Raw genomic sequence first — 17,556 nt, forward strand, 5'->3', positions numbered from 1 at the left:
TTTAAATTTGCATTTAACACCAGAAATTGCTCTTTATTGTATCAGACATTTCATTAGGTGCACCTTGACCATCTTATCTGCTAATTATTGATGATCGTCACTGAAACTGTGACAGCAAATAAGACACTTTAGAAGACATTATTGATGAATGCGTGTATTGTAACACGATGACTACTGTGTACGTGTGGAGTTGACACAAAGGCCAAGATGAAAATGTCCACAACTGTGTAGTTGCAAGTAAAAAATAACCATGTGAGGCAGAGGCGCTCACTTCCTCTTCCTCCTCTTGAGGGCCTTCCACTCTCCCTCTTGCGTGGCCAAGCTGCCAAAGAGCTCTTTCACCTTCCTCTTCCTTTCCGCGTCCCTGTGGGTAACAATAAGTATGGTGAGTGCGACGTTAAGGGGGAGCGCGAGGGTGACCGGCATCCACGAGCTGCGGGAAGCTCGCGTGACGATGTCTTATACCTTCTCATGACGTTGCTGAGCTTCTCGCCGGCCAGGAAGCGAGCGTCCTTCCTGATCTCCCTCAGCGCTCCCTTGAACTCCTTCTTGTACTTGTGACGCAGTCGGTGCTCTTCTTTTTGCTCTCTGGTCACGCCGCGCTTCTTCCCGTAGTCCAACCTGCAGCAAAGAACATGTACCACTGACTAAAGTACAACACGTCTTATTACGATCACTTCTTATCTTAACGTACACCGCCACAATCTTGGGCGTGAAGAGTTTCAGAGGGACAGGCTTCTTCTTCTCGAACACCAGGTGGCCGCGAGCATCGCGAGCGCCGCCGAGGACCTCCAAGATCTCTGCCCGAAGCTCCTGAAGCACAATTTAAGGGCACGTTGACACAAAGATACATAACACGACTCGGTTTTATCAAATCAATAAGAAAATAGCTGGGAGTTTAAGGTTTTAGCGACATCCTGAAATTTTTCTGGGCTCTGTTCAAAATCACCCTATTATATTTATTATTTCTGTCTTTTCCATACATCATTAACATGTACATTCTCATTATAATTAAAGAGAAATAGTACTGTTTAATCATTCCAAGTAATCGTGGTTGGTATAATGTAAGATAAAGATGAGACCCACCCTTAAAGGCTCTGGTAATACGTTAGAGGAGAGGTGCTGCGAAAGCAGCACACTGATTGGCTGGAAGATGTGCGTGAAGCAAGCCAGCTCCTTGTAGAGCACGCAGCATCTGTTTAGCAGCTCCATGCACATGGATACACACGACAACCTGACAACAACATCATCATCATGGCGGAATTGTTCATCATTTAGACGCACATGATTGCAAAAACTATCAACTAAAAAAGTGACCAAAAAAACCCCCCAAAAAAAACATTACAGATGTTTTAATAACATTTTAACATTCCTGTCAAACAAGCTCTTAATTTGTTTTTTGTATAACAAAAGAGAATGTCTAAAAATAATTAAAACAAATTGTTTAAATTAAAAATGCATAGAAAACAAAAACGAAAAAAAATTACTTTGAATTTGGTTCTGTCAGACTACAAAAAAAAGAAAAATCAATAAATCAAACAAATTACATGTTTACCATGCGTTAAAATGACTTTAAAATTAAAATACATTAAAAATAATGACTCAAACCAAATTGCATGTTATAAAAATGCTTCCAAGTTGAAATCATTTAAAATCAAATTCAATTTATATTTTTTATATCATTAAAATACATCATAGACAAAACAAAATGCCTTTCAAAATAAAATCTATTTAAATTACAAATTATTTTTAAATTGCTTCGAAAAGGAAATAAATGAAAAGAAATACATAAAAATATAAAACCAAAATCATTCAAATGAAAATAATAAGTAATAAAACTAAATGCATTAGTATTCCAGTGGTACATTCTGCTGCTTCTTGTGCAGACGCCGTGGGTTCGATTCCTGGCCAGTGCCCTAATACCCAGCCACTGTTGGTCCCAAGTCAGAGTTAAATAAATGGTGGGTTGCATCAGGAAGGCCATAAATTGTAAAATCGTGCCAGTGACTCACTGTGGTGACCCCTGATAGGACGAGGCGAAAGTCGCAACAACACCACCAGAATAAAAGTAAATATTAAAACTGCCATTTACAAAGCACGAAGTCACTCGAATGTATGGCCAAGGACGACCCTAACGTATCCCGCCAGACATCTGATAGATTTAAACAAAAAAGAAAAAAACAATGTTACAATTCAAGCGCCTAAAAGCACAATTAAGAGTGTTGTTGCACTACCTAGAGGGGAAAATAGTGAATTGTCGTTTCATTCTCAAGTATTGCTATACCACTAGCAAACAATGAAATGCACCTTGAACAGATGGCTACTGAATAGATTACACTGGCTAAACCCTGCTAATGGCAAAACAACCCCACTGAGATTAGCAAGTTCCCCTGCTGTGACTAAAATGGTGTGATGGAAGTGTTGCAGTGTCTGCTATCTACCTGTAGTGATCTGCGTCAACGTCATTCTGCAGGGTTAGGCCCTGCGTGGCAGACAGCGGCAAGGTTTTCCCACTCCAGCTCTTCCAAGATTCAGAATCCAAAAGCACCAGCAGACTGCTGTGTTTCCCTGTCCTTCTAAAAGGTGGAACGACGCTGTAACCTGCAATATCAAGTAAGTCGGTTGTTGACGACAAGACAGCTTGAAGATGAGTCAGCGTCTACCTGCGGAGGGCTTGTCCCGCACAGCCAGGTGTAGCGTTCCGGAGAGGAAGTTGATGAGCTCGGGCAGGAAGCGCTTGGAAAAGGAGACGTACTCCACCGCCAGACAGCACAACACTAAACCAGATGTCACGTCCTCTAACGATCTCACCGGACACTGCACACACGTCATTTGCAGTCTTTACACTGGAATATACTGAATGCGCTAAAATAGTGGCCTTCGTGGGGTATGTGCCATGACGATGTGCTCTGTACTATTACTATGTGGTATGGTCCATGGACTATATTATGTGTATTATGTACTCTATGCTTTCCGGTATGCACTATGAATATGTGAACCCTATGGACCATGACTATGTGATATATACAACCCCAATTCCAATGACGTTGTCTTAAACATAAATAAAAACAGAATACAGCTATTTGCAAATCATGTTCAATCTATATTTAATTGAATACACTACAAAGACAAGACATTTAATGTTCAAACTGATACACTTTATTGCTTTTAGCAAATAATCATTAACTTAGAATTTTATGGCTGCAGCATGTTCCAAAAAAGCTTTTTCCTCTTTGGCCAGGAGGACACGACGTCCACAGTTTCCAAAAACAATTTGAAATGTGGACTCGTCGGACCACAGAACACTTTTCCACTTTGCATCAGTCCATCTTAGATGAGATGAGTTTGATGAGCAGTCCTCAACTTTTTTGCCACCTGTCCCAGCTTTTTTGGAACATGTTGCAGCCATAAAATTCTAAGTTAATGACACAAACACTGACGTCCGTTCTGAATGGTGTGGCAAAAAAAAAGACAAAAAAAGTGCATACAGGTGTCCAGTCATTTGAGGAGGAAAAAAAAAATATTTACGTGACTTGAAAGCAGACACGCGATGGATTTCATCACCGTGGACCAATCACAGATAATGAAGCGCGGGTACCCTCTGTCTGATTGGCCGTGTGCACGTGCGTGCGTTTTAAATGCAGGCATTCGCGTACATGTAGCTAAGTTTTCTGACGGCATGCTGGTAGCTGCACAGTTACAGAAAGTTGAGCGGCATAAATGAAATTAGTTCCAAAGCCTAACGCCACCGGAACGATATGGGAACATTTTGGATTCAAGCCAGAGGAACGCGGCCATCCCGCTAACACCAACGAGCTGGTATATTGAATTTGTATGCAGTCGCAATAAAGACAACACAACTTAAAACCTCAAAGTAACAAAATCAATTTTAAACACAACCATCCCACCCAATTTCTTCAGCTGGGAACAAAATAGATTACATTTCGGTTAAGACATTTCCCGTTTCTCCTCAGCTTGCAATTATGCAACCCTTTGCCCAAAAATGCAAATACAAACGTGAGTATGGCGCACGTTTTCTCACATTATATACAGTATAGCGCTACTATTGTAAGAGATGTAGTTATTCAACATGTTGACAAAGCAGCGTTTAAAAAAAAAAAGGCTGCAGACCTTGAAAAATGAAAAATCTTGAAGCAAAAAAGGTTGCTTTGATCTACTTGTGTTGTCATTAATGTTGCTACCAACTGGAAACTTGATTGGCAGTATATTGGCTGATAAGGCCATGTGCCAAATGCCAAATTTTAATATTTGTTGAAGTGCAATCTTTGTGAACAGAGCCTGAGTCGGTTTTTATTATATTACATTTATTGTTCTACATTACAATGTCAATGTTCATTGTTCTTAGAATTAGAATTAAAAGTGAATTGTTCTTAAAAATTATGCATTTGAATTATTATACTCTAATATCATTATATCAATGCCATAAAAAAACATCAAGGATACTATCGTTTGTCGTGATAGTTTTCGGTAAAATATATTGTTCTAAAATATTTTTTATCATGATAAGCGTAAATACATATACTATACTGAGAGAGCGCAATGGATAACAAAAGAATATTGTACGAACAGAATAAAAAAAACTAGAGTAACACCTATAACAAAAAACAGCAATATAGCGGGACCGTGAAGCAAGAACCATTGTAGAGACTCATTGTTCCCGGGTTGTGACTCATTGTTTCCATGACGTGCATCCCGGGACTCACATAGTCTCAAGTATAAAATGATCTTTGCAAGAATATAATAAATCTTTATAATAGAAGATAACCTTTATTAGTCCCACAATGGGGAAATTTGTATAATTTCAGGAGCAATCGTGGATACAGGAAAAATAAATAGCATAAATAGCATATATAGCAAATAGCAATAGAAAAAATAGCATGCAAGAGAAGAGAATTTTGGCTGCAAACACATCTGTTATTTTAAGGTTGATGCAATAAATTCTTTGAAATAACAAATATTAAAGCCATAATTTATTAACAACTACAATTACAGAGTAATGATTATGTTGTGAAATTGAACAGCATGCAACTTTTTTTTTAAGTCTATGGAATATTACCATGACGATGTAATATGTGCTATATGGATTAAGTATTATGACGATGCAATATGTATTATGACTATGTGATATGCACGATGTCTATCCGGTGGGTACTACTTACTATGACTATGTGCTATGTACAATGACTATGTGGTGTGTGCTTTGTGCCAGGTGCTATGTACTGTGACTATATGATAACTACAATGATTTTGTACCTTTGTGAGAGCTTGGCCAATGTAAAGCAGCGCTGGTGTGGTGACGGGATGTCGGAAATCAGACGTGGGAAACAGCAACGCTGCCACCTTCAGGTAGATTAACTAAAAGCACACAAAGAACACTTCAATGCACATGAGAGAAACAACAAATCCAAAGCTATCTTACTTCATGTACGATTCTTTACAGATATGTTTGTAAACCTAAAGCTGACATACAGTGCAGCTAAACAACGGGCTCAAAAGGGATGAAAGGCTAAAACATAACTGTTGAAAGATGGCTAAAACATGGCCACAAAAAAAGCGCTAACAAAGGCAAAATTCTGCTAATTGAGGAACAGGCACACTGCAAATAGATTGTAAGTCATTGACTGCAGACGAATAAATCTGTGGCAGCAGAGGCTAACGCAGTGGCAAATTTACTGGTTAACAACGGCTAACACGATAAACTGGGTGTGGTTCAGTTTAGAAAATAAAACCATGTTTAATGCCCAACAAATGGTCAAATAAAGCAAAATAAGGCAATCAATCGTCAATAATACCATGTCTAGTGTTGGGAAAGCAGCGTTCCCCTTGACTTCAAGCACTTCCTCCATGCTGTGGGCAGCATCTCCAATGATGATCTGCATGGACTTACAGGCTGCTTCCGGAAACATCTGACACAAGCTGTACAGCTCTCTACACATATGATAAAAGAAGCAATAAATAATTTATTGAAGAAAGTATTAAGTAGTAAGTGTTAGAAGGCTAACAAATCAACGGACGGAATTAGCTTGTCAACGGTGGTGAGTTCAGGTGTACTGCGACAGGCCAGTTCTCCCAGGTACTCCAAAAGAAAACCCACCAGTTTCTAACACAAAGATATTATAAATTCATAATTAGTCTTAATAACCCACAATAAATGAATGCACTTTGGTACCTGTAGTTTTAGCTTATTGCCCACAGCCAGACCGGGGTGGTTGCTCTTCTGAGTCCGGGCCACGATGAGGCGCTGGTTGTCAGGGGTGTGACCATGAAGTAGCTTTTCAAGGTCTTTGGCGCATTCTGGAACTACATTTAAAGCATACATTATGCTAACAACAGGATGCTAACTCAAAGCACAATAATATTAGAGGCTAACGTGATGATTTTTTCTTTTCTTTTCTTTTTTTTTTTTAACCGGTCTCTTACAGGTAATTCAGACTATTACAGTGCCAATGGTAGCTAATGAAGCATAATATTCAGCTAATGGACAGCTATTCATTCATCTTCAGTTCCACTTATCCTCACTAAGGTCGCGGGCGTGCTGGAACCTATCCCAGCTTTCTTAATGCCAATTAAATCAATATTAAGAGGTAGCTCAACAGCGGCTGATACACCGCAGAAAAGATGCCAAGACAGGAAAATAAAATTCTGAAAGGAAAGCGAATACCTACCTAACTCCATCCATCCATTTTCTGTACCGCTTATCCTCACTAGGATCGTGGGTATGCTGACCCTATCCCAGCTATCTTTGGGTGAGAGGCGGGGTACACCATGAATTGGTCTCCAGCCAATCGCAGGGCACATATAAACAGACAACCATTCGCACTCACATTCACACCTACGGGCAATTTAGAGTCTTCAATTAACCTACCATGCATGTTTTGGGGATGTGGGAGGAAACCGGTGTACCTGTAGAAAACCCACGCTGGCACGTGGAGAACATGCCAACTCCACACTCATTGATCAAATTTAAAGTTTTTGGGTCAGGATGATTTTTTTCTCCCCCCAAAATTATTTTATTCTTTAGTCGTTCTGCTTTATACTGACAACAAGGCAGTAAAGAGAAAAGAGCTACTTTATAGGAAGAGAGACAATTTAGTCAGATGGAATTAGTTTGGGTTTACTGTGACAAAACTGAGCAAAAATGTTTTTTTACATTTTAAAAAGTGCACTGGAAACGATGTTCGAAGGCGGTCGCAACCAAAGAGAGTAGAACGACCAAATTATTACGTTTGAAACGCAGAGACGCAGCAGGAAGGGGGGGCTGAAATCTCCCACAAATAAACATATTGTGGATATATAAAGGAGGGTTTGCAACTTTGCACACTTATATAACCACCACATTTTCTCATTGATTTTTACGTCCCAGCTCAAATTTTTTTTTTTTTTTCAGTTGTACAAGTTATAGGTTAATATTAATGGGGAAAAGATTTGACATGTTTTATCTTCCACCCGAAGATAGCTGGAATAGGCTCCAGCACACCCGCGACCCTGAGGATAAGCGGTACAAAAAAATGGATGGATGTCCTTGGTCTCATGGCATATGAAGAGGGTGTATATCTATTGTATATTCCGCATACGCAACATACATGTAGCGGTGCCTCTCAGGTGTCGTTTTCATCCTTATTGTTTCATTGCTACTAACGCTAAAATGTATAGACTGCTTCCCCCACACTCTCGTATGTATTTATGCCCTTACTTGTTTTATGCTGTTATTTTGTAAATACTTGTAACCAACTGTGCCAAACTCTGCTCCCTTAATTGGGGATCAATAATGTTTTCTGAATCGGAAAATAGAGTAGAAAGCTAACAACAGCAAAAAGATCCATGGCTAACAGACACCAATAGAAGGCTACATCAACAGATTGCTAACATGCTAATCAAACAGAGGTTTGTTACCACTGAACGTGTATGGAAGTTCCGCTTTGGCTGCTTCCTGCTGGGACTTTCTCTCCTCTATTGTCTGCTTTGGTTTGATCTCCTCCTCCTCCTCCTCTGCTTCACTTTCTCTAACAGACTCCAAGTCTGAATGACCGTCCTCTTCCCCCACCTCCTCCTCATCATCATCATTCTCTTCTTCATCATCATCATCTTCCTCGTTGCAGACACCATCGTCCTCCTCCTCTTCCTCCTCCGGCTCTCCTTCCTCGGATTCTTCCTCTTCACCTTTTTCTCCATCGTCTTCGGGCTCCTCCTCTAGGTTCCACTTGCCATCCTTTACAATAAAGCAAACATATATTGCATTTACATATTTCCTATACAACATGTGTTGTGTTCATGTACAATATATTGTATCACCTGATAGGCTAAAGTTTTCTTGTCCTCTTTGTCTAGGATGAATCCGTCGTTGATGTCGTCGGCCGAAACGTGACTTCGACTGGGCACTCCTTCCACCTCTTCATCGCCCATCATCCTCCTTAGTCGATCCGCCTTAGAAAAAAAGTCAGGGGATAAAGGAGGGGAGTCACTTCTGTCACGTGAGACGTCAGCATTTCTTGTGACACTTCAACTCTGTGAGCATATTAAGGATTAACTCCGCAAGTGTATTTTGCATCTTCTTTAACTTTTTCTTCTTTTATAGTATTGTATCACACACTGGGAAACACCAAGAGTTGTCGTTTTCTATCTAGCCTACCAAGAAAGAGAAGCTGTAGTGGAGCGCAGACGCGCACAATGCAGCACTTAAAGACTGTTTTCTGAGTTTTTTTTCTCAAAATATCGACTTTTTAGAAAAATATTGCTATTTTCCCTTGAAATATAAAACAAAAAATAATAATAATAATAATTTTGTCGGGGGCTGGGCGGCGATTACTCTAAATATCTACAGGACAATCGATTCTAGAAAGATTTGATGGTGACAGCCCTACTTGCATTTACTCTTGTATGCTCGTTATTAATGTTACTTTGTGAACGCACCTCCAGTTTCTGCAGCTTCTCCCGCTCCTCCCTGGCGAGCTCCTCCGGGGTCTTCATCTTCTCCGAGGGCTGAGCCTTCATCTCGAAGCCCAGCTCCCTCACCATCTTGTCATACTCCTCCAGCTGTGCAAACATACGTGTCTCAAAAGTCAGCTCAGTGACCATCTGCAGTGATCAACTCAAGAGTTACTGTACTGTTTTTCTTTTGCTTGACCCGTGAAGGTCGAGGTGTGATGATAACCAATGAAGTGGAAATGGAACTTATGGCGAGATGGCTGCTTAGTCACAATATGAGCAAAACAGTCCAATAAATAATTCCTATTAAACTTGTTCGGAAACATTTTTTTTTTCCTCTAACATAGTTTTCCTTAAAAAAAATATGACTATGTTCTCTAAATCTACGGTATGTATGTTTACAAAATATGTTTTAGATAATACAGTCCCCTCAAAAGGTATTGGACCAGCAAGGTCAATTCCTTTGTTTTTGTTGGATACTGAAGACATTTGGCTTCCAGATAAAAGATGAATATGAGACAAAAGTTCAAAATTCCAGCTTTTATTTCATGGTATTTACATCTAAATGTGTTAAACAATTCAGGAGAGAGCACCTTTTGTTTGAAGCCACCCACTTTCTGCATATGGGAGAAAAGCAAACCATTTTGAAGCTGAGAGAAAACATTGGGTATTGCCAATACAACAATTTGGAATGTCCTGAAAAAGAAACAAATGACTGGTGTACTCAGCAATAGACATCCTACAGGTCAGCCAAGTGTATCAACAGCAGTTGATCACAGAAACCTTGTGAGAGCTGTGTAGAAACACCCAAAGACAACAGTCAGTGACTTCACTCCCAACCTCCACAGGGCAGGGGTGACGGTATCACAATCCACTGTTCGAAGAAGTCTTCGAGAGAAGAAATATACAGGCCATACCACAAGATGCAAACCACTCATCAACGAAAATAATCGGAAGGCCAGATTGGATTTTGTAAAGAAATGAGCCACAAACGTTTTATGGCCTGATGAGACCAAGATTAACCTCTACCAAAGTGATGGAAAGGCCAATGTATGGAGAAAGAAAGGATTTGCTTATGATCCAAAACACAAAAGCTCATCTGTGAAGCATAGTGGAGGTAATGTCATGACTTGGGCTTGCATGGCTGCTTCTGGAACGGGCTCACTGGTCCATACTGATGACATAATGCATCTTTCTTTGGGTTGGAGGATTCAAACCTGCGTCATTTTGGCCACCACCTAATTTCTTAATTTCTCTTAACCACTTTAGCCCCATACTCAAAGCCAATGATAACTTTGCCTAGCTGGGGCTCCCACCTTTGGTTTAGCCTGTGGCGTTTCCACCCGCTGAGCTTTGGGCTTCTTGGGCACCATGAGCGCCTGGATGCTCTTCCAGTCTTGGTCCAGCTTCTCCGTCAGCTCCTGCGCCTCCTCCTTTTGCACCAGTCGCTCCCTCTGAGAGTGAAGAGGACGATGACGGTTATATTTGTTGTATCTCACGGCTTACATCGGCGAGGAGGCGGCTCACTTTTTCCTGTTTGGACTTGTGAATGAGCTCCTCGATCAGCTCCTGCCGAGACTTGGCCTTCGGACCTCCCTCGTCGTCCGGGTGCTCCCCGGAGGTCTTCTTCCTGAGGAGGCCCCCGCCACCGCCGAAGTGAGAGGCCGTCAGCTCAGCTACAAGGTTCAAAATTGTGTTTTTAATTCATAACATACAGCTGCTTTACGCACAGTGCCATTTGGTGGCCCAAATGCAAGCAGACTGCAACAGCGGAAAGTGAACTTTAAATGTTGGCCAAATGTGTAACCTGGATTTGACATTACAGCTCTTTTTATTTCACTTTTCATTATTTAATATTTGTTTTATTGTTCAAATGTTTTAATTATTTAGCCATTTGTGTTGTGTAATTTACGTTTTTAGGAAAGATTGTTTTTGTGCAATTTTAATGTTATTAATTGTATTGCTGTGTAAACAACATGATTTTTTTATTTATACTTTATTTTTCTGATTTATCAAAGATTCCATTTTTATTACATGACAAAATTGAGATTGTTTTAAACTGTATATTTGTATTACATTATATTTTATAATGCCTTCATTTAATTGACATTTTTTAAATTAAGATGGGTCTTTTTGTTAAATTTGGTACAGTTTTATGATATTTATATAATTAATGTATTGATTTATTCATATTGGGGGGAGGCATTTGTTTGAAATTCTTAAAAAGAAAATTATTGATTTTATTTCTGGGTATTTTTCATGACATTTACATGTATTATTTAGTTGATATAAGCAGATAAAGATGTGTACTTTTCTTTAGTAATTTTTATTGTATTTTATTAGAATCATGTTTCACTTGTATAAATTGATGTTTTCTTTCTTTATTTTAGTAAATTGTTAAATACATTGTTTTTTTCTTTAAAATTCTGTATATTTCTCTATGGTGTTAAGAATTTTTTTATACTTTATAGTTTTAAGGAAAACATTTTCTTTAACTATTACTGATTTCTTCATTAAAGATGGCAATTCTTTTAAACTATAGTTTTTATTTTTTTCTTAATTTTATTGATTATTTTAGGGATTATTATGATGCCTTTTTAGTTGTTTTGTTTTATTTAGTTTTTCTTATTATATTCTTATTTATTTTTCTATTCAAACTATTCACGTGTAAATGTTTTAATTTACTCAAGCAATTTATTAGACTTCAAATATCATAGAGAAATATGAATTTTATTTGGTAAAAACGTATAGTTTTTGTCATCCCCCCCCCCCTTTTTTTTAATAATTAGTAACTACCGTGTTAGGCGCCCTCCGGCTGCCTCAACCCTCTACTTCCTGCGGAAAGCCCACTACTCCATACCTCATGAATAGTTCACATGCAATAGTATTGTACACATCAAACAGTTTTATTGCAATGCTTCAGGATAGACAATATTTTTGTCATCTTATTCTCTGCCAGTATCCACAAATCATTAGATCTGCCAACCCTTGAGCAACCAACATAAAACTGACCATGAGAAAAACATGGAGAATGCAAATCCAATCCAGATACTTTCAGAGACTGATCTTGTGACTTGTTCAAAACATTAATACTGGAAACGGAAGCCTTCTGAATTGAACTGGGAAACCATTATAAAATGGTATTCGGGGTAGAAATGCTGTCTCACCTTTAGAAGGACCTGTGATTTTAATAGCTTCAAGCACGTTAGGCAACATCTATATACTTAAAGCTCAAAGCTTGTGTGTCCCTTTTCAAAGAACTTTCAAGAGCAAAAATGTTTTCTTGCACGTTTTTGAACGTTCCTGCACGTTTTGCAATAAGCCTCCACATAAGGCCGACAACGACCACATTGCATCACGTGACCGACGAATTGGCCCCCGCGGCCCCTCTGCGTGGCTTGACGCACACACGGCAAAAATTGCTGCTGTGCGTAGAATGCCGCGGAGATAATCTCTCCGGCTAGCGGAAATGGCCAAAAGATGCAGAGGAAACTCCACCTTGTGGCGTCCGAGCCAATACAAGCCGTAGCGACACCCCCGACTTGGAGGAGAACTGCATTACACTTTCAAAACAGCGCGTGTGGGTTGCACTCGAGTATAAAGTCAAGCTGCGTGTGGGATAGCCGCAGTGACGTCAGCGCGTTCTCCGTCCGCGTAAGTATAAAGAAGCCTTTATAGTACATGTTTCTGTATGTTTTTACATGTAACAGTAACCTGTCATATGTATTATTAGTTTGGTATTTCAAGAGGGCAGGAACGTGCCGGAGCGTGCTAGAACGTCCAGGGACGTGAGGGAACGTGCAGGAGCGTTCGGGAGGGCGGTTCTTTGAAAACGGACGCACAAACGTTGAGCTTTAAGTATAGAGATTTTAGAAAAAAAGTCTTCCATAACAAAAACACATTTTTCTATTTCTACATCATATTTTGGTATAAATTTAGGTGAGTGGACTTCAGAAAATCTGATAATAAAAAAATTCCTCTCTTCTGCTTTAGACATGTATCGCTCTCACCCGACAAAAGTCCTTTCCCCTCCGACTCGTCGTCGCTGTTCACCATGTCGGTGAACTTCTCCATTTCCGACAGAGATTGTCCGTAATGAGTTAGCTCCTCCTCCTCGTTCAAGTTGTACATGTCCTTCTCGTGGGCGCGCTGGAATGCGCCATTTAAAAGCCATTCAAGACACTTTAACACAGTCAAATGATTAGAAAATGGCAACATGGCTCACCTGTCTCTCCATGGCAAACCTCTGCAGGATCTTGTCTTCGGGCGCCATTTTGAAGTCGTACTCCCCGAAGCGCCTGTCTATGAACTTGCTGCTCTTGTTCTTCTGCTTGTACTCCTTCAAGAGGGTCTCCTTCCTCTATTGGACATCAGAAAACATCATCTCATGAGACTCCAGCTCAGTGAGCATCGAAAGGAATAACTCTTGAAGGTGTGTTTTGTACCAGTAATGACACCACACAAGTGTAACAGTCACTTCAAAGAGAAAAAGTGTGACGATAAGCATAGAACAAGAAATAGAAAGTGTAGGCAAATGCTAAAGTAACAGCATGAAGAAAGAGTGTTTCATTCTCTCTCTATTCGCAAACCTTTTATACCAAGTACCACCATCATGACTAACCTTAAAATATAGTAGGGTAATACCCCTAAGGGTTCATTAAACGAGACGTACACTATATTGCCAAATGTATCCGCTCACCTGCTTTGACTGACATATGATTTGAAGTGATATCCTATCCTAAATCTACTGTTTATGGTTTAATACAATGCTGGTCTACGCTTTGCAGCTATAACAGCAACTCTTGTGGGAAGGCTTTTAATGAGGTTTAGGAGTGAGTTTATGGGAATTTTTGCCCATTCTTCCAGTTGCATATTTGTGAGGTCACACACTGATGTTGGACGAGAAGGCCGGGCTCACTGTCCGCTCAAAATCAACCCAAAGCTGCTCTGTCGGGTTGATGGCAGGATTCTGTGCAGCCCAGTCAAATTCATCCATACAAAATTCGCTCATTCATGTCTTTATGGACCTTGCTTTGTGCACCAGTGCACAGACATGTTGGAACAGGAAGGGGTAATCCCCAAACTGTTCGACTGTCCAAAATTTCTTGGTATGCTGGTATGAGTTCCTTTCACTGGAGCTCAGGAGCTAATATTTTGGACATTTCCAACATTTTGGGAACAGTTTGGAAATGGTCCCCTTTCTGTTCCAACATGATCAAGCTTCATATAGACATGAATGAGACAATTTGATGTGGATGAACTTGAGCGGCCTGCACAATCCTGACCTCAACCGTATAGAACACTTTTGGTTAAATTAGAGCGGAGACTGAGAGCCAAGCCTTCTCGTCCAACATCACAAATGCGCTTCTGGAAAAATAGTCTTAAATTCATAAACAGTCATAAACACACTCCTTGTGGAAAGCCTTTCCAGAAGGGTTTAATCTGTTATAACTCCAGAGGGTAGACTGATGTCATATTAAACCCTATAGATTAAGAATGGGATGTGAAAATGACAAGAAAATCTTGACTTGACATGTTTCCTGTTCTTTCTTTATTACGTGATGTGAGGAGTCTCCAAAGGGTTGGGAGTTTTACTTTATTTTTGTTTTATTACACAGCAGTTATTTTGACACTTGTATGACAGGAATGTTGAAATGTCACTCAACACACAATAAAGGGTTTATGATATGTGACAGATTGCACCTTGAACAGAATGTTTCCATTTACATTTTTCACTATGTGGAGTGAAAACACTTGTACAACTGTTGTCTCTGGAGTCTCACCTTGTTGATGGCTTTGGAGCGGGACACTCCTGGGAGTCCCACATCGTGCTTGCTTTTCCTCCCCAAAACATCGAACTTCTTGCGGTTGATTTTCACCTCAAAGGGGTTATTCTTGATTTCAGCAGAGGCCTTAACTTTGCGAACTTTGTCAGCCACGCTCCGCTTTTTGGGGGCTTTCCCCATCTGAAAGAGTCATTTATTATCAACACTTGATATGAACCACCATTATTCTGCACCAAAAATATGTTTATTATTCAGCCCACCATTTCAACATGAAAATCTTCAGCTCATACAAGACATTGGGGCAACTATGTTTTTCCTTATCTAAATACCCACTTTTCCATGAAAAAAAAAATCCCATTGAGACATTTTCCACATGTAACCTTCCATACCTCACATCTTATTCAACGAAGCAAAACCATTCCATATTCAAACTGTTCAGCTCAATGAAGACATAATTTTCACATTAACCAAGATTACCAGAATTTTTTCACTTCACATTTCCCCTGAGAAAATTAATTGATAAGTACAATTTCACCCTGTCTTTGCAGGTCTGAACAGCTTCAAACTATTACATAAAAAAGTTAAAAAGGTTATTCAGGTTACAAATTGTGATATTAAAAGACATTTTTGCATGATAGTTTCATATTCCCCGTGACAAAATTTTCAAATGGAGACATTTTATAAATTGACCTAATCCGCAAACAACCGATTCTAACCATTCAATCTTCAAAATATTTAGCTCGTTCAGCATATTTTGGGAACTATTTTCAAATTCCAAAGTTCCCAATTTCCCAGAATTCCAAATTTGAAAAACGGGGTCACAAGTATACAGTCTATTCAAATTTCTCAAACAATTCAAACCATTCCAAAATAAAAAAAAGTTCAGCTCATTCAGCAACTTAAAAAAACAAACATTTTCCATGAAAAAAAAAAATTCTGATTTGAAACGATTCTTATCCTCCCATTTAAGAAATGCTCAAACTGTTCTAGTTTCTAGCTGTTCAGATGATCGATACCATTCGTGAAATTCTAATAATTAAAAATTTTCCATTAGACATTTTACAAATTTACATTCATTTCAATAACATATAAATTAAGCGTCACGGCTTCAGCTTTAAAGTACATGTCACTATCTCTAAGTGAAGACCTTATTATTAGCTTTGTTAGCAAAACTATTCGCAGAACCGTAAACAAATCATCGTTTGTGTCGCGAATTTACCGTTTGTGTCGCGAAGAGTCAAACTATACCATCCACCGCAAACAGGGCATTTAAACGCTAAAGGGTGCTGACGCGTGGTTAAATAACTCAAACGCAGGTTTAATCCACGCTGTTGCGTTTGATGTTCACCACAAGCGTGGACGCGACTGTGTGAAAGTTCCAAAAACAGAGGAAAATAAACTGAAAACAAGAGCGTCCTTCTGGCCGCGTTTCCCGACAGCGCCCCCACACCGTTCATACATAGAATTACACAGCTGACACATCCAAGGGAGGCTAATCATCTAATTAAATATATAATACATTCATATTAATTGAAAATATTTTTCTACATTCATATATTATGCCTGGATATTTTTATATTGAAGGTTTAAATAAAACAAAATGTTTTTGTTCTCTATTCTTGTTCTCTAATATTAGCATGAAAATGAGAGTCATTTTACTTTATTGTAATTTTATTAAAAAGGTGCCCAAATACCATCTTTATTTCGATGGTAAAAGCAATAGAGCAAATACGTCCAGATTGTTTATTTTTATTTTTTAAACTATATTTTTTTGGGTGTGGTTTGGGGGGCATCCAGAAGTTCACCAGTAATGGCAAAGAAAATGTCTGACAACGATTAAAAAAATAACTTTGTCAACTACTTAAAAAAAGGAATAAAAGAAAAAGCAAATGGTGACCTTTCAGGCTTCTTTTAAGAGGCGAGTCCATCCATCCATCCATTGTCTTCCGGTTATCGAGGTCGGGTCGCGGGGGCAGCAGCCTCAGCAGGGAAGCCCAGACTTCCCTCTCCCCAGCCACTTCCTCTAGCTCTTCCGAGGGGACCCCGAGGCGTTCCCAGGCAAGCCGAGAGACGTAGTCTCTCCAGCGTGTCCTGGGTCGTCCCCGGGGTCTCCTCCCGGTGGGACGTGCCCGGAACACCTCACCAGGGAAGCGTCCGGGAGACATCCTAAGGAGATGCTCGAGCCACCTCATCTGGCTCCTCTCGATGTGGAGGAGCAGCGGCTCTACTCTGAGATCCTCCCGGATGACCGAGCTTCTCACCCTATCTCTAAGGGAGAGCCGGGACACCCTGCGGAGGTAACTCATTTCGGCCGCTTGTATCCGGGATCTTGTTCTTTCGGTCACGACCCACAGCTCGTGACCATGGGTGAGGGTAGGAACGTAGATCGACCCGTAAATCGAGAGCTTCACCTTAGCTCCTTCTTTACCACAACGGATCGATACAAAGTCCGCATCACAGCAGACGCTGCACTAATCCGCCTGTCGATCTCCCGTTCCATTCTTCCCTCACTTGTGAACAAGATACTTGAACTCCTCCACTTGGGGCAAGATCTCATCCCCGACCTGGAGAGGGCACTCCACCCTTACCCGACTGAGGACCACGGTCTCAGATTTGGAGGTGCTGAGTCAGAACTAGTCGGAACTTCTCAACCTTACACACCAGCTCGGGCTCCTTCCCCGCCAGAGGTGACATTCCACGTGCCTAGAGCCAGCTTCTGTAGCCGGAAATCGGATCGCCAAAGTCCCCAGCTTCGGCCACCGCCCAGCTCACATTCCACCCGACCCTTATGGGCCATCCCACAGGTGGTGAGCCCATGGAAAGT

The 17,556-nt window shown here is 40.2% G+C and overlaps 1 protein-coding gene across 1 annotated transcript; it reads right to left on the reverse strand.

The window, feature by feature from the left end:
- Positions 1–12: 12 nt before the first annotated feature.
- nop14 (NOP14 nucleolar protein homolog (yeast)) lies at positions 13–16,102 on the reverse strand. Its single transcript, XM_061699103.1, has 19 exons — positions 15,952–16,102; positions 14,730–14,912; positions 13,172–13,306; positions 12,957–13,095; positions 10,474–10,622; positions 10,263–10,400; positions 8,932–9,054; positions 8,314–8,445; positions 7,915–8,230; positions 6,191–6,321; positions 6,036–6,121; positions 5,814–5,949; positions 5,275–5,376; positions 2,664–2,817; positions 2,442–2,601; positions 1,087–1,234; positions 695–813; positions 466–621; positions 13–364 (listed from the first exon to the last, which is right to left on the reverse strand). The coding sequence occupies exons 2-19, from the start codon at positions 14,910–14,912 to the stop codon at positions 268–270; spliced, it is 2,604 nt and encodes an 867-aa protein (XP_061555087.1). The 5' UTR covers positions 15,952–16,102; the 3' UTR covers positions 13–267.
- Between the last annotated feature and the right edge of the window lie 1,454 nt (positions 16,103–17,556).

The sequence above is a fragment of the Phycodurus eques genome, chromosome 15, assembly GCF_024500275.1.
Source record: "Phycodurus eques isolate BA_2022a chromosome 15, UOR_Pequ_1.1, whole genome shotgun sequence".
In the NCBI taxonomy this organism is placed as follows: Eukaryota; Metazoa; Chordata; class Actinopteri; order Syngnathiformes; family Syngnathidae; genus Phycodurus; species Phycodurus eques.